This window comes from Equus quagga, chromosome 13, assembly GCF_021613505.1.
Source record: "Equus quagga isolate Etosha38 chromosome 13, UCLA_HA_Equagga_1.0, whole genome shotgun sequence".
NCBI lineage: Eukaryota > Metazoa > Chordata > Mammalia > Perissodactyla > Equidae > Equus > Equus quagga.
This window is the reverse complement of record NC_060279.1, coordinates 88,143,582-88,166,364: the sequence shown is the minus strand read 5'-3', so window position 1 is coordinate 88,166,364 and position 22,783 is coordinate 88,143,582. Positions and strand designations below refer to the sequence as shown.

General features: G+C 53.6%; 3 protein-coding genes across 6 annotated transcripts in view; all 3 read right to left on the bottom strand.

Annotated features, from left to right (window-relative positions):
- KLK10 (kallikrein related peptidase 10) overlaps positions 1 to 2,288 on the bottom strand; it is a 4,418-nt gene extending 2,130 nt beyond the window's left edge. The window contains exons 1-3 of the mRNA XM_046682315.1: positions 2,193 to 2,288; positions 1,664 to 1,763; positions 521 to 704 (exon numbers count right to left, since the gene is read on the bottom strand). Coding sequence (XP_046538271.1) covers positions 521 to 704; positions 1,664 to 1,754 — 275 coding nt within the window. The 5' untranslated portion in view covers positions 1,755 to 1,763; positions 2,193 to 2,288. The remainder of the gene's footprint in view (positions 1 to 520; positions 705 to 1,663; positions 1,764 to 2,192) is intronic.
- Positions 2,289 to 3,811: 1,523 nt separating this feature from the next.
- Positions 3,812 to 8,620, bottom strand: KLK11 (kallikrein related peptidase 11). Of its 3 annotated transcripts, none has more exons than XM_046682313.1 (6): positions 8,441 to 8,620; positions 6,690 to 6,765; positions 6,074 to 6,234; positions 5,407 to 5,764; positions 4,694 to 4,830; positions 3,812 to 4,279 (listed from the first exon to the last, which is right to left on the bottom strand). In XM_046682313.1, the coding sequence occupies exons 2-6, from the start codon at positions 6,727 to 6,729 to the stop codon at positions 4,127 to 4,129; spliced, it is 849 nt and encodes a 282-aa protein (XP_046538269.1). In that variant the 5' UTR covers positions 6,730 to 6,765; positions 8,441 to 8,620; the 3' UTR covers positions 3,812 to 4,126. The 3 variants fall into 3 exon arrangements, with proteins under 3 accessions (XP_046538269.1, XP_046538268.1, XP_046538270.1); XM_046682312.1 differs by lacking the exon at positions 8,441 to 8,620 and adding an exon at positions 7,582 to 7,666; XM_046682314.1 differs by lacking the exon at positions 8,441 to 8,620 and adding an exon at positions 7,582 to 7,666 and having other exon boundaries at positions 5,407 to 5,672; positions 6,078 to 6,234.
- An 816-nt stretch (positions 8,621 to 9,436) lies between these two features.
- LOC124250456 (kallikrein-12-like) lies at positions 9,437 to 14,136 on the bottom strand. Of its 2 annotated transcripts, none has more exons than XM_046682318.1 (6): positions 13,889 to 14,136; positions 13,699 to 13,754; positions 13,100 to 13,271; positions 12,006 to 12,265; positions 10,946 to 11,079; positions 9,437 to 9,794 (listed from the first exon to the last, which is right to left on the bottom strand). In XM_046682318.1, the coding sequence occupies exons 2-6, from the start codon at positions 13,733 to 13,735 to the stop codon at positions 9,639 to 9,641; spliced, it is 759 nt and encodes a 252-aa protein (XP_046538274.1). In that variant the 5' UTR covers positions 13,736 to 13,754; positions 13,889 to 14,136; the 3' UTR covers positions 9,437 to 9,638. The 2 variants fall into 2 exon arrangements, with proteins under 2 accessions (XP_046538274.1, XP_046538275.1); XM_046682319.1 differs by having other exon boundaries at positions 12,006 to 12,262.
- Between the last annotated feature and the right edge of the window lie 8,647 nt (positions 14,137 to 22,783).

The following is a 22,783-nucleotide window of genomic DNA, read 5'->3' as shown; positions in this document are numbered from 1 at the left end:
GGGTCTGAGGGAGGAGGGGCTGGGGGCCTGGACACCTGGGTCTGAGGGAGAAGTGGATGGGGTAGAAGAGAGCTTGGAACCTAAATTCTTGAGACATGGGAAGAAGCAATCAGGTGTTTGCGTCCCTGCGTTCTGCAGGAATTGAGGGCTGGGGGGGGTCTACCTGTGTAAACCTGCCCCTTCACTCCTCGCCTAATCGGGACTCAGGAGGGGAACAATTTTTTTTAGTTCTAAATTCCTAACCGCACGAGACCCTGACAGCTACCTACACCCAAACGGAACCAAACGAGAATCAGCTGGACGGGGTGATGGCTGGGCCGAGAAACGCTGAGAAGGACCACATCGCCCCCTGGCGACCACAGCACAACCCCATCTCTCCTCCTACGGGAAGCTCTCCAGGACTGAACCCCATGTCAAGCTAGGAGAGCTCCATACCCTCAAGTGCCCCAGCCCTTCCCGCCCCCTTCCCGGGGTCTGCCACCCCAGCCAACCCGTCGCGTCCCCGAGGAGCTCCCCCTACTTGTTGGTCCCGCAGTGCGCGGCCGTGAGCACCCAACTCTTGTCCACCAGGACGCCCGCGCAGTGGAATGAGAGACCATTGAACAGGGAGACCTGCCAGGGCTGCGAGCCGCGCGCGCAAGGGGCGCCGGAGGCCACGGGGTCCGAGCCCGTGTCGTTCCCGGGGAGCAGCAACGCCTCCGCGGCTGGAGGAAGAAAGGGGGTGGAGATCAGAGCAGGGCAGAGGCTGGGTTTGGGGTCTGAGCGGGGCCATGGGAGGCGGCTTCGGGGGACGCAGCCAACACCGCGGGGAGGGTGTGGAAATCGGGGGTCGTGCAGAAACCGAGTGGAAGTGGGCGGTGAGGAACCGGCGTGAAAGGGAGAGGAGGCGGGTGTAGGCCGAGCGGAGGAGGAGACCGGACGGGCTGGATGCGGAGGAGCAAGGACAGAATGCAACACAGGGGACAGAGAGAGCACGCGGCGGGGCGGGGGGGGGGCGCGGGGGGGCGGAGCTACAACGGGGCGGGGCCACAAGGGGCGGGGCTCGAACGCGGCGGAGCGGCAAGGGGCGGAGCTAGAAGGCGGTGGGGCGGCAAGGGGCGGGGCTAGAAGGCGGTGCGGCAGTAAGGGGCGGGGCTAGAGGGCGGTGCGGCGGCAAGGGGCGGGGCTAGAAGGCGGTGCGGCGGCAAGGGGCGGGGCTGGAACGCGGCGGGGGGGCCAGGAGGCGGGGATAGAAGGTGGCGGAGCGGCAAGGGGCGGGGATACAACACGTCGCAGGGTGAGAGTAAGGATGGGAATAACGCCAGGAGCTAGAAAAGCGAGTGAGGGCAAAAAGCGACAGAGCAAGACTTGGGATAAAATAGGGCGCAGTGAGAAGGGTCCAGGACAGAATGGGTGGAGTAAGGGGCAGGGAAAGGACGCGGCAAGGAAAAAGGGGGAGTCGGGATCCAGGTGGAGTAAACGGGCGGTGCCTGGATGGAGCTGGACATCCAGGGGCGGGGCCAGAAGGGGCGGGGCTGACGGGGTTGGGGGGTGCTCCCGATCGGTGGGTGGATGCTGGGGTCCCAACGAGTGGAGAGGTGCGCTAGGGTTGGTGACAAGAGCAACACTCTCCCATCGCCCCGGGGCCCCGGCGCCTCCCGCCAAGCCCTGCCTCCCGCCTCACCCCAGAGTTGCGCAGTCAGCAGCGGCAGCAGCAGCTGCGCCAGGGCCCGGGTGCCCGAGGCGGCGGAGAGGTGGAGGTGCGGGGATTTCATGGCCAGGACCTAGGTTGGGGGGCCGGGGGCGGTTCAAAACACATGTCCTGTCAGAGACCCCCACCCCACCGCGCCCGTCCGCCCAGCCTGGGCCACCCCAGCCCGCGGGGACCCGTTTGACTGCAGCCGACCATCGCAGGGACTGGCGGGCGGGCTATTCGGACCAGATCAGCTGCAATGGGCGCAATTACCCTAATGACGTCCCTAGTGGCGTCCTCCTGCCCTCCCTACGCCCGAGGGGAGCGCTCTCCCGGCGGGGCTGTCCCCGCGCGTTGGGTTTCGCCCTCCTTCGCTGGTGGGGTGGGGGTCCGAGGCTCAGAGGCGCGTCCAGCAGACAGGGAAACCGAGGCTCAAAGCGGGGTTCTGGGTTCTGCCCGAGGGTCCCCACCCTTGCTCTCGCGACCCGCCCCCACCAGGGTGGGATGCATGTCGCCTCACCTGGGAGTCGCCAAGGGGAAGCAGCAACGAGACCCAGAAGTACCTCCGCCCTGCCGCGTGGGCCGCCGAAGCCTCTGCCCAGAGACCCCTGGCTAGGCCTTCCCTTTTAACCCCGAGAGAGTCCGGAAACTTCTCCACCTTCCCCCCAGGGCCTCACCCCCTCCCTTTCTCTCTCCCTAATTAGGCCGTGGGTGGGGCTGGCACCCAACCTGGGCCCCAGATTCCTGCTCTGGGAGGGGCCCCCGGAATACAGGCTTCTCCCAGTGCCCGAAACACCCTTTTTTGGAACTGGATTCCATGCGGATTCCCCAGGTCTCCTGTTCCAAGAAGTCTTCCCAGAAGGGGAGAGAGGGCGCCCCATCCCCAGGGGGCCTGGGGGTCGTGGGGATAGTGTTGTGTTAGGTGAACCTGATCCAGAGAGAGAAAAATAAATAAACAGGGAATTGCATACCTAGAATGACATAGTGACTAAAACCAGAAGGCTGATGAGAGAGGGAGGCAGGAAGATAAGATAGATTGAAGGAAAGAGTGGGAGCGACAGAGACTGAGACACACAGAAACAGGAGAAGAGGGAAACAGGGAGACAGAAAGGGAGAGATGCAAACCCAGAGGGATGCTCTGTGCTTGAGGCAGCTCAGTGTGTACCGGTGACTAGCCCCCAGTGTGTGTTGGGGGAGTCTCCGATCATGCCTGTGTGTGGTCGCTTCACATCCCCCCTGCCTTCTGCGTGTTGCCGCCAGGTGACACACAGTCCCGTGAATCACAGGAGGCCGCAAGGGGCATCAGCATCACCTGGGCCAACTCCCTCATTTCAAGGGAGGAATGGGAGGCTCAGAGAGGGCAGTGACTCACAGGAGGTCACACAGCACGCCTGGCTAAAAACTGGAGGCCCCAGTTCCAGCTCTGGGCTCTTACTCCTCAGGCCAGCCACCTCCCCTGCTAGGTGAGCCAGATATCAAAAAAAGATCCTGAGTTCTAGACTGTCTGTGGGGCATCTTCCTCAGTGAGAAGTGAGTTAATTCCAGTGGCCGTCCCATGGAACTTTCTGCAGCGGTGGGAATGCTCAGTATGTGCTGTCCACCATGGCAGCTGTCAGTCACATTGGCTATAGCACATTTGATACGTGGCAAGTGGGACTGAAGAATTCCACTTCTGATTGTATGTAATTTTAATGTAAACAGGCACGTGTGGTTAGCAGCTACCATCTTGGCCAGGCATGGGTCTCGATGAAGCAACTATCTATCCTGGAGTTTGGAAAAAAAACAATAGCTCTTTTTTGTTAGGTCTTAGCTATCTGCAGGCTGGCTTACTAGCTGTACTATCATACTTTTGCATGCATGATTTTACAGAGAAGGAAGTTGAGTCTTCATCAAGGCAGTGTTGCTCAGTACTTAAGAAGTCATCTTGCTTCAGATTCCCTGCTCTTCTGTGCTCTTCTGCTTACTGGCTGTGTGACCAGGAGCAAGGGACTTCATTTCTCTGTGCCTCAGTTTCCTCGTCTGCAGAACAGGTATAATAGTAGCACTGACCTCATAGGGTTTTGTGAAGATTAACTTAGTTCATACATTTAAAAGCCTTTGGACGAGGACCTGGCATCTGGGAAGCACCCAAAAGATTCATTCATTCGGTAAATATTTATTGAAACCTTGGTGAGTGCCAGGAACCATCTTTGGGGCGGGGGATACAACAGTGACCCAAATAGCTATTATCACTCCCAGAGTGACAAGTTAGTACAAGGCAGAATTTGAACCTAGGCTTTGCTAATTCCAAACCCCAAATTGATTATTAAGCTATAGCATCTCTTGTAGTCAAGGAGATCCAGAGAAAGCACATAAAGGAGTCCTGGCTTAGGCTGCTTTATTATTAGCAGAATGAACAGGAACCACAGCACCAAGTAGGGGTCGGGGGTTTCGGGCTGGGGTCAATTTGTCCTGCTAATTGTTCTCCATAGTCTCCTGGATCCAGTCCACATATTTGCAGACCTTTGTGTAGACACCAGGCTTTCTGGAGACAGCACATGGATCCTGGCCCCAGGAGATAATGCCTTGAAGAGATCCGTTACAGACCAGAGGGCCCCCAGAGTCGCCCTGGGGATGGGAGGAGAGAGAACCAGTCAGAGAGGAGGAGAGGCCGCCAGGAGAGAGGAAGGGGTTGGGCATGGTGTTAGGGAGGAGCTGAGGACGGCTCTGGGATTGGGGCGAAGGTTGAGGATGGGGTTGGCAATGGGACTGGGGATGAGTTGGAGTTGTGGGTGGGAACAAAGATGGGGCTAGGGATGAAAATGGATTTGGGGATGGTTGAGGTTGGATATAGGGGTGGGAATGGAGCCATTGGATTGTGTTGAGGTTAGAAACGGGAACTGGTGGTGGAGATGGATTTGGCCTTGCAGGAGGAGATGGGGGTTAAGGTTGAGGATGAGACTGTGGGTATAGAAGGAGACGCAACGGGGCTTGGAGGTGGGGATGGGAATGTGGTTGGAGACCCAGGCCCTGCCCTCTGACCTGGCAGGAGTCCTTGCCCTCTTCTTGAACGCTGGCACACACCATGGTGTCTGTGATGTCGCCGGGGTAGGCCTTCTCACACTCCTTGTGCTCGATGATGGTGATGTTGGCACATCGCAAGGTATGGGGCAGGTGCACTGTGGAAATGGCACGAAGCGGTGTGGAAAATGAGAGCCCCCTGGCTCCCTTCCCCACACTGCAAAGTTTGCTCTGAACCCAGGGACCTTGCTCTGCACCCACACCAGAGCCCTTGCTCTGAATCTAGTCCCTGTCCTTCTTGCTTGCAGCCAACTCATCTCTCTGCTTGTAACAAGAGCAACAGCAATGCTATCGAGTAAATTCTTTATGCTAGTTGCTCTATATTCCTTGTCTCTAATCCAGCCCTGGTAGGTGGATGTGATTATTCTCATTTTATAGAGCAGAAAACCAAAGTTCAGAGAGGTGAAGCCACTTGCCTAAGGTCCTACAACTGGCAGGTTGTGGATCTGAGATGGCACATCTTGTCTGTCTGACTCCAAAGCCCAGATTTCTGTCTCTACCCTCCCCAGCCCTTATTTTTCCACTCTTACTTTTGACTTATCCCACCACTGACACCTCCAGCTAGCCCCCTCTTGTATCGCTGACTCTCATCTTTGATGGGTCCTCTGGTTCCCTATGTCCTTCCACAATCATGACCACCCTCCCTCAACCATGTTCCCCTCTAGAGCCCCTACACTGGGGGCTGGATGTGGTCCCCCAGCCGGAAATGAGGCATTGGGTGCCAGGAGTGACACAGCGTGATGACAGGATGAGGGGTCGCACAGCCCAAGTGATCGTGGCTGGTGATGCCATCTTCACCAGCATGATGTCATTGCGGTGGTCTTTGTTGGGGAGGCTGTAGTTGAACTCTGGGTGGGGGAAGGACTCAGTGGCTGTTCGGGTCTGCTCAGAGCCATCCCGCCGCTGGAGGTTGTGCTCCCCCAGGTGAACTATGTATCGGCTGAGGTGGGAGAGATGGTGGTCAGAGATGGAAGGGTAGGGAGAGGCAGGAGGTGGGGAGAAACACAGGTGGTGGGGGAGAGATGGGTGCACCTGAGAGAATGAAAGACCACAGGTCCACTTCCAGCCTCATCCCCACCTCCCAACAAAGTCGTGTTCCAAACCATAACCCAACCCCATTCCCAAGACCATCCCAGTTCCAACGTCTTCCATCACTCCATCTTCAATTACAACCCAATTTCCATCATCAGTGCTAATGCCCCCACCTGTGCCCATCTCCAACCCTGCCTCCCCCACCCCATGCCCATCTCTGACCCCATACACATTCTCCCCATCCCCAAGCTCCCCTCCATCCACCTCTCCATTTCCAGCCCCCTCCCGGCCCCACCCCAGCCCCCGCACCCACGGCTTGCGGCAGTGGGCTGCTGTCAGGAGCCATTTGGGAGCGATGAGGGTTGCCCCACAGAGCAGCCGCGTCTTCTGGAACAGAGCCACCTGCCAGGGCTGGGAATGAGGAGAGCACTCGTACCCTTTGATGATCCTGGTCTCTCCCCCTACATGCCCTGGAGGGGGTGAGGGCAAAAGAGGGGGCTCAGGCATGAGAGGACTCCCAGAAGCGGAGGCGAGGAGGAGAGGGAAGGAGTGAGTGGTCTGGGTCCCAGCCTGGTGTCTGGCTGGGAAGCACCAAATGGTGCCAATGGTGTTAAACGATTGAAATCCCTCCATACTGGTTGGTCAGTATCTCCTGAGCTCTTTGAGTGTCCCCCACACCACCCCAGCAGCCCTGGCCCCTCCCATGGGAACTTCCTTGACCTCTCCCCATTCTCGCATCTAAAGGCATTACACCTGGTCCAACGAGGAGCATCCAGGAGCTCATTATGGCTCACGTATCTGTTGAGATGCCCTGTGAGTTATTCTGTATTTTGAATATCAGCCCTCTCAATGTCCAGACACAGAGGGTGGTGGATCCTGGAGATTCCAGAGGGAGACCCCTGCCCCTCCCCATCCCCCACCGTACCTGTCACCAGAGCCAGCATGATTAATCGCAGAATCGTCATGGCTCAGAGTGGGGGAAGGGCAGGCCCCAGGTTCTTCTGGAAACAAGGAGGGACAAGGGGCCAAATCACTTTATGGGGGAGACTGGGTGCTGGTTCGCACCCTCCCCTCTCTCCCTGGCCTGCTCTGGCTCCCCCAGGGTTTGCGGAATCTCCTAATTCTCACAACACCCCAACCTCCAAACCTTTAAAATAAATCTTTGCCATGGAGGGTGGCCTTGGAGGGGCCTGATCTCCGCTGGAAGCTTCCGGTAGCCCCAGAGTATGTGGCAGTTACTGAGAGGGGCTTGGCCTTTGACAAGTGGTAGACAGGCCCCGTTTTAAGTCATCCAGGGACCCTCTGAGGTGCATTTTAGAGAATGTTTTCCTTCTTGCCCACCTGAGGCTGGGCCAGGCCCCAGTAGCTTGGGGGAGGGGAGCTGAAGGGGACCGGTGCCGTTCTGCAGCCATCCAGGGTGACTCGGGCCCTTTGAGGGCAGCCCAGGGTACAGTAGAGGGCTCAGCCTGGGATGGTGTCTGTCCCTCGCCCTGCTGAACCCCTGCCCCTTTGAAGGACAGACGGACAGAGCTGGGCGGGGCTGGTGAGGGGAAGAGCCAGTGCCCACAGCTGCCCTGGCCAGTGGTGGGAGGGAGGGTGGGGGAGCAGCAGATTGGACTCAGTGACCTAAGCTGGGGTCAGAGGTCACTGAGGTTGGAGGCAGCCCGTCGGAGACCCAAAGAGAGGCAGAGAGCCCCAACCCAAGCCGAGAAGGACAGAGCAGAGGAGGATACGATGCTGAGGCCGAGGAGGTTTGGTGCCCTCGGATGCAGGCACATGGAGGGGACCTTCCCTTCCCTTCCCTCTTCCAGACTCACAGGCTCTGGGGCTGGGGCTCTGGGGGCTGGAGCCCGTGGCAGCTGCGGCAGGCTGAGTCGGAGCGTGCGAGGCACCAGGCAGGCGGGCAGGAGGGGGGTGGCCCCGGGCGGGCCCAGGATGACTGAGCCTCCTTGCCCAGCCTTGTCGCTCGGGGGGTGGGGAGTGTGTGGGGGTGGGCCTGGAGGAGGTGCTGCCCGCCCGCCTGCCTACCTCTGCCACCTCTCCAAGCCCCTCTTCCCTCTGCTTCTCTCCGTTTCTCCATGCCTCTGTGTCCGTCCTTCTGTCTGTCCACTCTCTTCCCTGTCTCTCCCGAATCTGGCTTTATCTGTCGTTCGCTGCCTTTCTGGAATTCTCTGTGTGTCACTTTTCTCTTTCTGTCTCTGTGCCTTTTTCTGTCTGTCTTTGTCTCTCTGCTTTTCTCTCCCAGTCTCTCCCTGGATGTCTCCTCTAGTTCTTTATATCTTTGTTGTGTCTCTGTCTCTAATCATTCTCCCTCCACCTCGTTTCCCAGTCTTTGTTCCTCCCCCCGTCTCTGCTCTCCCTCTCCACTGCCTGACCCCAGGTGGGCCCCTGGCCTCCGCTGTGGGGCCCCTCCCTTCTCTGTTCCAAGAAAGGGGGGAAGCTGGGGCGTTGCAGAGGTGGGGCTGCTGCCCGGCAGGCGAAGGGGCAGGACAGAAGGGTGGGGGAGGCAGGTCAGGGCCTGTGGGAGTCAAGGGCCAGGAAAGGGAAATCAGCCCTTTGCGGGTGCCCCAACCCCCAGGGCTCGCTCCTCTACCAACCCTTCCCTCTGCTCCCCTTTCCCCGCCTCCCAGGCCACCGGGAACCCCGGGGTCCTCCGATTCCAACCGTGGCACTTACTCGCTGTGTGACCTAGGTCCAATGACTTCTCCACTCTGAGCCTCCTCAGTTTGAGTGAGGATCCCCACTTCTCCTGGCTCGCTTGTTATCAATTAGACCTCCTGCCTTGGTCTTGCCCCCTTCTCTCCCCTAACCAAATGTGGAGTAAGACTGCTGGATAGGCCTGAGTTCTGTGGGCAGCCAGCCCTGGCCCCAAACCTCGGCTCTGCCTCTTCCTACTACAGTGACGTGGGACAAGGGACTCCACCCTGATGAGGCTCAGTTTCTTCATCTGTGAGATGGGGGGGGGGGGACAGCCCTGCCTCTGGGAGGTTGGGATGGGGACTTTAACAGAGCCAAGTGCAGAAGGTACTCAGCAAATGTTCCTACGGCTGTGGTGATGGGAATGTCATTCACTTAGTCCCACCTCCAATTCCCCTTCCATTCATAGGGGTGAAGAACTTCTCTTTCCACCTCCTGGAGAGGTGGTGAAGACAGAACCCAAGGAGCGGGCAGGACTATTTTAAGACCTAGGCTGGGTCATCCTGTTTTCCAAGGCTGCACCCCACCATCTGTCACTGCAGATACAGGAAGACAAACCCACATCTTGTGTGAAATATGATGTGTGCTCAACTCCACAGAGCCATGTTGCAACTGGCTAGTTGGAAGAATGTTATGTTTTATAGACATTTAATTAAATGGTTGTGAATTTTGATTTCACAGTTTTACCTTGTATTTTGAAGCCAACCATTCCCGGCCCCCGCCCTCACTGTTTTCAGATTCTTCCTGGGTCCTTTAAAAGCTTATATGCTCTGGGCACTGTTCCTATTGTGCTGGGTGGAGAAAAACAGCCCTTATTTTTATTGTCATAAGTAACTTTTTCTACTCCATTCCTGTGTGACCCCTGAGGGAAAATTCCCACCCTCTCTGATCTCTATTTCTACACCTGTAGGTAGGGAAAATGAGACTCCAGTCTAACCAGCCTGGGGACGTTAAATAGACAGACATATCCCCTCCTCTAGTTATATTATATTTATTCCAGATAGTTACACAGTTCCTCCTTCCCTAACCACGGGTCTTAGAAGGCTGGAGTTGGAGTTCCAGGAAGAAGATCGTCAGAGCAAGAAGAGTGGAAGCTGGGGGTGGTGATGGAGGAGGTTTTGGTGCTCTGAGGGTCAGAGTGGCCCCCAAGCCGAGGGGTAGAGGTGGAGGGAGCAGGTCAGTTGTTGCTCATGACCGTCCGGATCCAGTCCACATATTTGCAAATATTGGTGTAGACGCCTGGGATGCCCTTTTGCCCACAAGGCTCCGTGGCCCCCCAGGACACCAGACCCTGAAGGACTCCTCCACACACCAGGGGTCCCCCAGAGTCACCCTGGAAGGCAGAAGGAAAAGGAATACAGCCTGAATAAGGTGGATCCTATTCCCATGTTCCGTTCCCCCAGCCCAAACCCATTCCTGGGCCTTGAAGACAGCGGCTCCAAGCCTGGTCCTCACTGAAAAGAGCACGGCCAGGTTCCTGAGGACAACAGTAATGACTGACCAATGGAGAAGAACACACTGTTCCTAGAGGCCAATCCCAGGGTAGGACAGCGGGACCCCAAGAAGGGTAGAGAGTTCCCTCAAGGACAATGACTGGGGCCCCAGCCAATGAGGGAAGAGAGCACTATGACCAATGACCAATCCCAGTGAAGGAGGGTGGGACTCCATGAACCGTACGTAGAGAGTTCCTTCAAGGACAGGCCCCGGCCAATGAGGGAAGGGAGCACCATGACCAATGACCAATCCCAGCGAAGGAGGGTGGGACTCCATGAACAGTAGAGCGTTCCCTCGAGGACAAGGGCTGGGGCCCCGGCCAATGAGGGAAGGGAGCACCATCACCAATGACCAATCCCAGTGAAGGAGGGCGGGACTCAGAGAGTTCCCTCAAGGACAAGGGCTGGGGCCCCGGCCAATAGGGAGGAGAACACCCTCATGAATGATCAATCCCAGCGAAGGAGGGCGGGACTCCATAAGAGTTGTATCTGGGACAGTGACTGGGGCCCTGGCCAGTTGGGTGGGGCAGCCTCCTCTCTGGAGGACCCAAGAAGGCAAGGTAGCTGAATTAGAGGGTGAGGGACTCCTCCAGCCCCCTTTCCTGCCTCCAACCTGGAATCTCTCACTCTCGCCTGGGCCAGCATCAACTGGAGGATGGATGGGGAAGACTCAGAACCTGAGAGGCAGCCTGAGCTCCTAATGCCGGCTTGCTCTTTGCCCTCCCCCGTCTTCTCTGTCCCTTCCTCGCCGTGTCTTTGTGCTCCTCCCATCTTTCCTTCTCTGTTCCCGCCCTTGCTCTGTTCTCTCTGCCCTCCATCCTCTGGCTCTCCCTCCTATTCTCTCTCCTTCCCTTATCCTGTGTCCTCTCCTTCTTTCCAACCCCATCTCCCTCCCCCATCCCCTTTCCCTGACTCACCTTCCCCAGCCCCTCCCACTTCTCCAACCCCTGCTTCCTGTCCTGGGTGACCAGCCTTGCCTGCATTCTCTCACCTGGCAGGCATCCTCCCCTGGTATGCCACCGGCACACACCATGTTGTCCGTGATTCTCCCGGGGAACACGGCCCTACAGGCGGCGCTGGAGACGATGGAGACGTTGAGGCATTGGAGCTGATCCGGGAATGGGCCTGGGGGTGGAGGATGGATGCTGCAGGGCTCCCCAAAGCTCCCCTCTTTGGGGCCACATCCCTCTTCTCAAGGAAGCCCAATCTAAGTCTATACTCCATCCCTCCCTGTGACCTCTGCTACAATCCTCAAACCTCTAAATTTCAGATTTATGATTTGATTTCATAGTGACCCTTAACCCCAGTTCATTGGCCCAGTCTTCCTGACCTTTAACCTGACTCTGAGTGCCATAACTCAAGACTCTCCTTGTCCCTCCAACCTCAGAAATACAATGACTCCAGACCTGATCTTCTCCTTCAATCACAGATGCTGTGTCATTTGACCTTCAGTCTTATTACCTTTGACCCCAGTTTGACCTCGGGTCTTCTCTCTGTCTCCTCCCGGCCCCCTGTGTCTTCACCTTAACCTCCAACCTCAGCTCTGTATCCTCTAAACCACTGGTCCTAACTACGAAGTGACCTGTGATCCCACTGTATTTGACCCCAGATTCCATGACCTCTAATCTTTGGCTCCACACCCCAAACTCTGTGACTTCCAATCCCAGACCAGTGATTCCTGATGAAATCCCAATTTCCATCCCCAGATTGTGGCCAGGTTGTGCGACATCTGGATCCCATGACCTCAACTCTACAGTGACCTCTGACACCGGAGTCCATGACCCATGACCTCAAGATCCTATTTACATATGCCTTTTGCTCTAGTCTGATGACCCCTGACATCACTCTGACCTCTAACCACATCCCTGACCCATGACTTCTGACTCCATACCCAACCCCTTAACCACTTTGACTCCCAAGACCCCTGATCCACCATGGTCTCAGTCCCCAAACCATGATCCTGATGCTTGACCCGTCTTTCCTCTGAGGTGGCATGACTCCTAACCTCTCACCCTGCACCCTAGACTTTTGCCCATCCGGGGCCCCCTTACTCCATGATTGGTTGGTCATGCCCCAGCCCGAGACGAGGCACTTGGTGCCAGCGGCTGCACAGGTCGTGGGCAGGGGCAGCGGCTGCACACTCTTGGTCAAGACAACGGGGCTTCCCAGCCGCAGAAGCCGGAGATCATGGTCATGGCTCTGCCCAGATCCTTGGTAGCCAGGGTGGGTCACGGAGAAGCCACTGCGCCGAATCTGTTCCGTCCAGTCCAGTCGGCTGAGGCTGTGTTCCCCCAGGCGCACCCAGTACCTGCTGGGGGTCATGGTGGCTCAGTGGCGAGCCGGTCCCCTGGGACCGTCCCAGCATCCCAGACCCTCCTGCCCACTGTGCATCTCAGTGTCTGTCCCTCCTCCCTCATCCACTTGTTCTTGTTCTCTCTCTAAGTCTGTCTCTTTCAGTCTCTGATCCCCACCGCCATCTTTCCATTTTGAGGATTCACCCCATTTCTCCTCCCCATGCCATTGCATTGGTGTCACTTTCTGATTCTCTTAGCCCTTGAGGCCCGTGGGGGCAGGGACACCCGTCAGTCCTGTTCACGCTCTGTTCCCACCACCTCGGAGACTGCCTGGGCTGTCGACACTGTCAACCAAATGAACACGTGAATAATGAGTGGACTCCCTCTGTTCTGCTTGTGTCTCTCCCTGTTCCTGAATCTCTCCATCTCTTCCTGTCTGAAACTTCCCCTTCACAAAAAATCCAGAGCTTTGGACCTAGAAATCCTGATCCCCTCATTTTATAGAGGGGAAGACTGAGGCCCAGAGAGGTGCCAGATGTGGTCCAGGGCCCAGACTGGGTCAGGGAAGGGCTGGGGATGGTGACAGATGCCATATAGGAAGGAAGTGGCACGTGAGGGAATGGGAGGAGGTGAGTGGGCAGGTCCCAGGATCCTCTGCTGCCCACTCCTTGCCCCACCCCAGGCCCATTGTTGAGGAAGTCCTACTCCTTGTCTAACCTCAGACCTTCTTGCTTCAGGACCATCTCCTTACTTCTCAGCATCCCCCTCCCGTGAGCCCCTACCCCCAGCGCTCCTCTCCCCGTCACCCTCCCTTGGACCACCCCAGGAAGGGACCCAAATGGGGGGCTTACCTGCTGCTGCAGTGAGCAGCCGTGAGGACCCACCTGCGGTTGATAAGGACCCCCCCACAGCGCAAGTTGGTGCCCAGAAACAGCCCCACCTGCCAAGGCTGTGAGTGAGGGTCACACTGTCTGCCGTTGACAATCTTCACAGTGGTATCCTGGTTGAGTCCTGAGGACGGGACTGTGGGCCAGAGAGATGGGGTCAGAGACCTAGAGATTGTGGATCCCAGACAGAGAGAGAGAGAGGCAAAAGAAAGACAGAGATCCTGAGAGACAGTCAGAGACAGGAAGACACAGACTCAGTGATGCACAGAAAAAGATGCAGTGAAATGCCCAAAGAGACACAGAGAGGAACAGAGAGAGAGATTTAAAGATAGGAGGAAAATGAGAGGCACAGATTCAGAGAGAAAGAGACGGACAGGGACATAGTGACAGGGAGAGAGAGAAGGGAGATGGATCAAAAGACATAAGGGGACAGAGATGTGAAGGACCCCATGAGCGAAGGTGACCGGGGACACAGAGTGAGCCCCCCGCCCCTCCTCAGTGCCAGGCTGGGGGCCAGAGGTGGATGGGGAGGGAGGGACCCCCTTGCTGCCTGGGGAACTCACCAATAACACACAGGAGCAAAAAGATTCTGGGCCCCATAGCGGGTCACCTCCAAGTTCTGGGAAAAAGGAGAGCATCTCAGAGAATGCCCTTTCCCTGTCAGCCGCCCCCTGCTTTCCCATCCCTCCCACCAGCAGCTCCAGGAGAAGGGGATGGCCTGCCCAGCCCTCTCTCTGCCTGTCACCTTCTCACCTTGTGTCTGCCTCCCCGTCCTCCAGGTGGTTGCTGTCCTTCAGGTGGCTGTCACAGCTTCAGCCTGTGACAATCTGTCTCTGTCCACCTACCCGCTTGTCCTTTCACCGGCCAGCCACCCTGCCAGTCAACTCTCCCACTGTCCACCTGGCTCCTCAGCCACCTGTCATGCTGCCCCACCTGTCCCCCTCTTCTTGTCTGTCTGTCCCAGATCGGCAGCTGACACAGCTTTTAACTCTCTCCGTCCCAGCCCATTCGATTTCCGGGTTGAAGGAAGGGGATAAGGAAGACATGGGGTGGGGCACCTGCTAATCCTATAGAAACTCTGCTCAGCTGATGACACTTAATTGTGCTTTACAGCTGAATGGAAGGAGAGAAGGGAAGGGACCCAGGATGGCTCTGGCGGGAAGACCCAGCCCCACTCCTTTTTCCCCTTTTCCAAACCAGCCAGCAGCCGGATACTGATGACTCAAGATGATCTGGGAGCTGGAATCTAATCCCGACTCCAGTGACAAAGGCACAAGGAGAATGTGGCGTGAGGACACCTGGGGCTCCTCCCCACGCAGTGCAGGGAAGGGACAGGCGGAGGAACAGCCTAGAGAGCAAGAGAAGGGAAGTGAGAGCCAGAGAAATCAAGAGCAGAGACAGCGAGAAAGAGAAAAGGAGAAGGAAGAGCTTTTGAAATAAGTGAGACAGAAGAGGCTTTCCAAACTGGGTTCTGCAGAAGTCTGATTCTAACTGAGTTTTTTAAATGCACGGTCAGCTCTGCTCTCTGCTTCCAGAAGCACAGATCTTCTTAAATATATGCGGTCAATTTATCTAATTCCGTGGAAGTTTTTCTTTGCATAAGGGCTGCCACCGAGAAGGAGACGGGGGATGGAGAGAGAGAGAGAGAGAGAATTGGGGGAGAAGAGAAGTCTGTGCTGGTTTATCTGAGTTTTTTGCTTCATTGGTGAGGGAGGTGGGGAAGGAGGAAGAGAGAGAGAGAATAAAAAAGGAATGAGTCTCACAGGGAAGGAGATGGAGAGACAGCCAAAAGAAAGTGCTTAGAGACAGTGCAAAAAAACAGAAAGAAGTGCAGGAGAGGGCCCCCTACTCTGCTTCTGTCTTTTAGACCAGCACCTTCTCTTTGGGTCTTGGGTCTCTTTCCTTCTCTGAATTCAGATTTGTGAGACTTCAGCTTTCGATTTGTTCTGAGACAGCACCCAGCTCAACCCCTCCCTTTTTGAGGATTTTTTTGGGGGATCAGGTTTATTGAGGTGTAATTTACGTGTAATAAATTTCACCCTTCAGCTCCGGTTGGTCGCTGCCGTGCTGGAACGTGGCCCAGCGTGGCCAATTCCTCTGACTTTTCAGGAGTGAACGTGGCCCAGCGTGGCCAATTCCTCTGACTTTTCAGGAGAAGCTGGAAGTTCAGATTCACGGTGGGACATTGCCTGATCTTAAAATATTGGCAACAAACAAACAAAAAGACTATAAGCACAACACGGATCTCTCTCTCTCCCTCTCCTTTTTCTCTTTCTGCTTTTAGTTTTTTTTTTTTAAGTAAAAATCACAAAACACAAAATCCAGCATGTGAATCATTTTAAAGTCCACAATCCAGTTAATTTCTCAACACTCACAATGTTGTGCAACCATCGCCACTATCTAATTCCAAAACATTTTCATCACCCCTAAAAGAGACTCCTCTATACCCACTAAACTGATGTCCATCAGCTGCTGAATCGATAGATAAAATGTGGTCAACTTCTATGCTGTGGAATATTACTCAGCCATGAAAAGGAATGAAATCCTGATGCATGCTACAATTTGGAGGAACCTTGAAAACAGTATGCTCAGTGAAAGAAGTCAGTCACAAAAGGCCACATATGGTATGACCCCATCTCTGTGAAATGTCCAGAACAGACAAATCTGTAGAGATAGAAAGCGGATTACTGGCTGCCTGGGGCTGCAGGCACTGGGGACTGGGGGGCAACTGCCTGGTGGTTCTTTGTTTTGACACACAGACTTGCAGCTTGTGGCTTCTGGAAAAAGCCAATCTGTTCTGTTTTGTAGCTGGAGGCTTAAGGAGGGCAAGGACTGGCTTGCGGCCACAGACTACCTGCTTTCAGAAAAAGGTCCGAGTACCTTGGCCACCACCCCCAGGGAGCCCTCAGAGCTCCCAAGTCCCTTTGCCTCCTGCTTTACTCTTGGACATCACCATCAACTCAATAGGAAGTTTGTGCCCTAGAGAGAACTCAGCCACCCCGACACCTGAGAGGTGAGCCCAGAGCATGGAGACCATCATAGGTGTGGAAACTGAGGCAGGACTAGATGAAGTCACTTGCCCAAAGCCACACTGCTGGTAAGTGGCAGAACCTGAGTTTGAACCCAGGCCAGGATTCATATCCAATTACATGAATGAACAAATGAATGAGTACTTGTATGACTACGTGAACGTAGGGATGTTCCTACAGGTTTCAAAGAAAGAGGATGGCTTTTGGAATCAGACAGACCTGGGTTGAAACCTCAACTCGTCCCCTGACTCACCGGGGGTCATCAGATGACTCTCTTTTCCTGACCTCAGTTTACTCATCTGAAAAATGGTCCTGGAAGGAAGCTGAAAGTCTACACAGCGCTTCCTCAAACACGGAAACAAAAGGTGAGTGGAGACATCAGGTATGTTAAGTGGAGACACGATCAAAATTACTCTTATCAGTTTATTTCTCTATAAGGAAGGAATTTTCAAAGTTGGCTTCCATGACAGAATCTTCTCTTCTCAGATAGGAAGAAATATCAGCTACAACTTGTTGCTGTTGTTTGTCTTCTGTCTCTCTTTCTTGCTCTCTCTCTTTTTTTTTTTTTGCTGAGGAAGATTAGCCCTGAGCTAACATCCGCCACCAATCTTCCTCTTTTTTTGCTGAGGAAGACTGGCCTTGAGCTGACATCCATGCCTATCTTCTTCTACTTTATATGTGGGATGCCTGCCACAGCATATCTTGCCAAGTGGTGCATGGGTCTGCACCCGGGATCCAAACCGGCAAACCCTGGGCCGCTGAAGTGGATCGCACACACTTAACCGCTGCGCCACCACGCTGGCTCCCTTCTGTCTCTATTTTGACACTTCTCTCTCTCTCATCCTATTTCTCTGTCCCACTCATTCATTCATTCATCAAACATTTTGAGGTGCCCTTTGTGCCTGACTCTGCTGGGTGGTGCTGAGACCCCGGAGTGTAGTCAGAACCAGCAGCCTCACACTCCTTGTTGGTTTTTCCCCTGTTTCTCTAGCTTCCTTCCCAGCAGAACTTCTCTGTGGAGATCCACTCAGTGCTTGCACCCCACAGCCACACTCTTTTTGGGTCTCCAGAAGTTCCCATGTTGAGCAATCCAGTGGTGCCCCCTCTGTCCTCATCTTACTCAGCCCTCCGGCAGCATCTGACATTCGACGGGACCGGCCGCTCCTCTCCCGGCTTCCGGGGCGCCCTGTATTTCTAGTTTCCCTCCTACATTTCTGGCTCTCCTTTCCGGCCTCCTTCATGAATAGGCCTCTTTTCCCTCCACAGGTGGGTGTCTTTATAAACAAGTATGTTCCCGGGGCCCCCTCCTAAGCCACATTCTTTGCGCTGACTGCATACACCTGACAGTTTCACCTGCCACCTGGGGCAAGATGGCTCTCAGCTCTGTCCTCAGCTTCAAGTCTGTGCATCCAACTGCCTCCTGGAGGCCCCAAACCGAGCTCACATCTGTCCCCACAGACCTGTTCTCAGACGCCACGTGCTCCATCTTTGTGGTGGTCCCACCAGCACCCCCATCCTCTGGTCCAGACACTTGGGAGACTAATTTCTTTCTAGGATCCAGTTTCTTTCTTTTCTTCTGAGACATCTCGTGGGCCCCCAAGTCTGCCTCCACCACAAACCTCTCCCTGGCTCCTTGTCTCTCAAATCCATCTCCTGGGCTCCGGCCCTCTGCAGCCTCCTCGTGCCCCCGGGTCCCATCTCACTTGGTGTCCCCGATGAGCTCAGCATCTTCCCTCTGGTTCTCCATCTCAGGGGGGCCCTGCCACCTGCCAATTCACTAGGCTGAACCCAGATATTATCCTCCCAACCCCTCCTCAGCCTGTTCCTCCTGTCCCAGACTCTCGGCGCCAGCTCAGATCTCATCCCCTTCTTGCTGGACCCTCACCCTGGCCTCCTATCTGGATTTGCACCTCCAGGCTCCCTCCTCCTCCAGCCCCCCTCCCCCAGACAGCCCCACAGGGGTCTTCCTACATCCAAAGCCGACTCTGCTCCTCTTTCGCTCACAGCCCTCCCATGACTCCTTGGTACCCATTTGGTATTCTTCCGAGGATCCTGGCACAGAGTTTTTGAAATCCTTGGAATTTCCTGAGGAGTAGGGGTAAGAGGAGCATCTTTTGTTATTCGTAACAAGCCCCTTTTAACCCAGCCAAAGTTTAAGCTAGTGTGGGCTTGGGAAGGCAAGGGAGCCAGTTGCTATGGAAACCAACCATGTAATTGGGGGGTTGGAACTTTCAGCCCCACCCCCTGGCCCCTGGGAAGTGGGGAGGCACACAGATAGGTCCGGGCTTGGAGACGCACCACCCAGGGCCACTTGAAGAAGGGCTGCCATCCCACACCCCTATTCCTGGATGCCGGCTATCGAAACCTCTGACTTAGGTCGATTAACTCGACAACAGATGCTCTGTAGGTCTCAGCAGACACAGTATCAAGCAGTACAGTTCAAAATTGTCAGCGCAAATAATCCATGACCAATCTATGAATGAAAATTGGGGTGAGTTTATTCTGAGCCAAATGTGAGGACCATATAGCCCGGGGCCTTCCTTCCCCAAGGAGGGAAGGGCATGAAAGAAGTGGGGTGTACAGAGTGGTTATATGCCCTCAAAATGCATGTGTCACATACGATTGAAATGCCCCTTTTACAATAGTCAGGTGACTGCTCTGTTGGCACAGCGATGGATGGACACAGCAGGTAGTAGGTCTGCTATCTCGGTGGACACAGTGGGGTGGCAGGTCTGTTGTCTTGGGCTGGGTGGTCACAGGTGAGCACAGCAGTCAGTTCCTAGCCTACAGAGAGATGCTTATCCTTAAGGAAATGCCAACATGGCGAAAGTTGCACCTTTATCTTAAGGCCATTTGTTCTTGCCTTTGGGACATAGGAAATTCTTAAAGCAGATCTACAATGCACGCTCAACAGCCACGTCAGGCCCTTTTGGGAAAAACAAAGTAAATCAGGCTGAATTAGGTTCACACCAAATGGCTTCCTCATGTTCTCCAATATATCCTATTGCTTGCCATTTTTATTTGTCAAAATGCACGCCAGCTAGTGAGCAGGACAAAGCAAGATGAGAAAGACCCCAGAGGTGGTGGTCCTATCTAGACTGGCTCACAACGCCAACTGTGGTCACCCCACAGAGGCAGGAAGGGACTTTTGGTGCGTGTATGGCACCATCAGTCTGGACGTCTGAACCAGCAGTCGGATGGGGGCGTCCACTTTGTTTCTGTGGGGCGGCTGCAACATTACCCTTCATCTCCTCCTCCTCCAAGGGGCCTTCCCTGGGTCTCCTGCCTCCCCAACCCTCTCGCAACCTGTCTGCTGAACCTGTTAGAATGGGAACCTGGGGTTGTATGTCTGTTGCCCGCTGTGATTCTGTGATTAATAATAAATATTCGCTCTTCATCCCCGTTTCTGGCACAGAGCTCCTCAAACTCTTGGAATTTCCTAAGTGACTAGAGAACAACGAAGGTGTCTTTTGTTATGTCAATGAGGTGACTTGGAGCCCACCTCCAGATGGGAGCTGGTTGCCAGGGAAACAAACCATATGATTGACAGGTTGGGAGTTTCAGTGCCATCCCCTGATCAGGAAGGGGTGAGGGGCTGGCGTTAGAAATGGATTGCCAATGGCCAAAGATTTAATCAATCCTGCCTATGTAATGAAGCCTCCGTAAAACCCCAAAAGGATGGGGCTTGGAGAGCGTCCAGGTTGGTGAACACGTGGACATCCGCGGAGAGTGGCGCCCTCGGAGAGCATGGAAGCTCCACACTGCTTCCCCATCCTTGGCCCTGTGCCACTCTTCCATCTGACCCTTCCTGAGTTATATCCTTTTATAATAAACTGGTGATCTAACAAGTGAAATGTTTCTCTGAGTTCTGTGACCACCAAGGAGCACGTCGTGGGAAGCTCCCATCTATGGCAGGTTGATCAGAAGCACAGGTGGCAGATGAAGTTGTAGGGGGCAGTCTTGCGGGATGGAACCCCTAACCTGTGGGATCTGATACCCTCTCCAGGTAGATAATGTCAGAATTGAGTTTGAATTTGAGGACATCCGGCTGGTGTCCGAGAATTGCTTGGTGGTGTTGGGGAACCACTCCCACACATTCGGATTGAGTGCACAACCACTTACCCCCCTTTGCCCGGAAAGTCCAGCCCAGTCTCTTCTATAAGGCCACCCAGCTGGGGCAGTGGCTGAGTTTGGCTTGGTCCTTTACAGGCTAGAGGAGGATGTCTCTGGGAATGTTCTTGGAGAAGTACAGGAATGTGCCTCCATCAGTCTGGATGGGTTCAACTCACTGGCGAATTTCCCTTGGTCTAGGTTTATACTTCTGTAAAATGGGGAGCTGACATTTCCCCAACCGGGGCCCTGGGAGGATGAAATGAAAGGGCTTTCAACGCCTGCCCAACGTAGTAAGTATTGTTAGCCCTTTGACTCTTCTTCCAGCCTGCTTTCGTCTCTACCCCAGTCTTCTTCTCCACCTCCCTGTCTCCCTCCACCAGCCTCCCAGATTCCTTCCTGCACAGGATTCCATTGTTACTATAATTCCCCTGTGCAAAAACAGGAAGAGGAGGGCAGGTGGCTGCGAAATTCCTGGAGAAGGAGGGAGGAGGGAGGGATGAGAAAGCTCGCCACCTGGCTGGCCTTCCTGAATTAAGGTGTTGTTGGTAGCTCCAGCTCAGGTGGGTCATTATTTTCTGTTCCACAGGAAGCATTTGGGTGGCTGTCACCCAAGTCTGCTTACTCTGGCACTACGTCCTTGGAGACAGAACATCATAACAATTATATCAATAAGAGCAACAATAAGACCAATGACAGCTGCCACTTAGGAAGCACCTCACCCAGTACCAGGTGTTCCGAGTGCTTTTTACATAGTAACTCAATTAATTCTCCCAAGAGCCCTCTGCAGGAGGTGTTATTTTTTAAAGTTTGTTACTATATTTAGATAACGCTCAATCTTCAGATGGAGAGTTGAATTCGTTGGTGGCATATTATCATTAGTGATCTGTATAAGACCCCTCTTGTGTTCCTAATTTACTTTATTCCCATTCTCTTCTGCTATTGTCTTTTTTTTTTTTTTTTTTTGAGGAAGACTAGCCCTGAGCTAACATCTGCTGCCAATCCTCCTCTTTTTGCTGAGGAAGACTGGCCCTGAGCTAACATCCGTACCCATCTTCCTCCACTTTATATGTGGGATGCCTACCACAGCATGGCATGCCAAGCAGTGCGATGCCTTTATCATTGTGTATCTTTTGCCATTATTTTATTATTGTGTATCCTTTGCTATTGTTATTATTGTGTATCCTTTGCTATTTATTATTGTGTATCCTTTGCTATTGTATTTATTATCCCATAGCTTTTTATTTTATTAAGGTGAAATTCACATTATAAAATTAACCATTTAAAGTGTACGATTCAGTGGCACTTGGTACATTCACAATGTTGTATATCTCTTTTTTTATGATTGACCCTGAGCTAACATCTGCCACCAATCTGTTTTTTTTTTTCTTCTTCTCCCCAAAGCCCCCAGGTACATGGTTGTATATTCTAGTTGTAGGTCCTTCTAGTTGTGGCATATGGGACGCCACCTCCGCATGGCCTGATGAGCGGTGCCACATCGGTGCCCAGGATCCCAACCGGTGAAACCCTGGGCCGCTGAATCAGAGTGCACAAACTTAACCACTCGGCCACAGGGCCGGCCCCCACAATATTATATCTTTTTAATAGTGTGTGTTCTTACAAATTGTGTATTGCTTTGTGTGCATGTATTTTTAATTTATGTCAGTGGTATTGCGGTACCCAGCTTATTCAAATTTTTTAAGCTCAGAACTATGCTTTTTTTCATTTTTAATAAGGTATTATTTACATCAGAGCAAATCCATTCACTTCAAGCATTCAGTTTGATGAATTTTGGAAGTTGGGTGCAATGATGTAACCACCACTATGAATCAAACACAGAACAATCCCTGTCACCTTGCCCCATCCTTAACCTGCCTGCCATGTGTTCTTTTTGTAAGAGCTTGCCTCCCCACCCTGGCCCCAGGCAACCACTCATCTACACCCTGCTGCTAAAGTTATGCCTTTTTCAGAAAGTCATATAAATGTTTGCCTTCTTTCACTAGCATAATGCTTTTCAGATTCTTCCAAGTTCAACATGTATCAATCAGTAGTTCATTCCTTTTTATTCCTGAGCAGTATTCTACAGTAGGCAAATGCCACAATTGTTTATCCATTCACCAGCTGTTGAATATCTGAGCTGCTTCCAGTTTTCTGGCTATTACAAATAATGCTGCCGTGAACATTCACATATAAATCATCATGTGGACATAGGTTGTCATTTCTCTCGGGCAGACACCTAAGAGTGGAATTTCTGGATCATATCATACGTATGCATTTAACTTTATAAGAAATTGCCAAATGTTTTCTTTTTCTTGTTAGAATCTATCATTTTTGTTTTATTGTGGTAACATTGGTTTATAACTTTATATAAATCTCAGGTGTACATCATTATATTTCAATTTCTGTGCAGATGACATCATGTTCACCACCCAAAGACTAATTACAAGCCATTACCACACACATGTGCCTGCCAAATGTTTTCTAAAGTGGTTGTGCCATTTTGCATTGC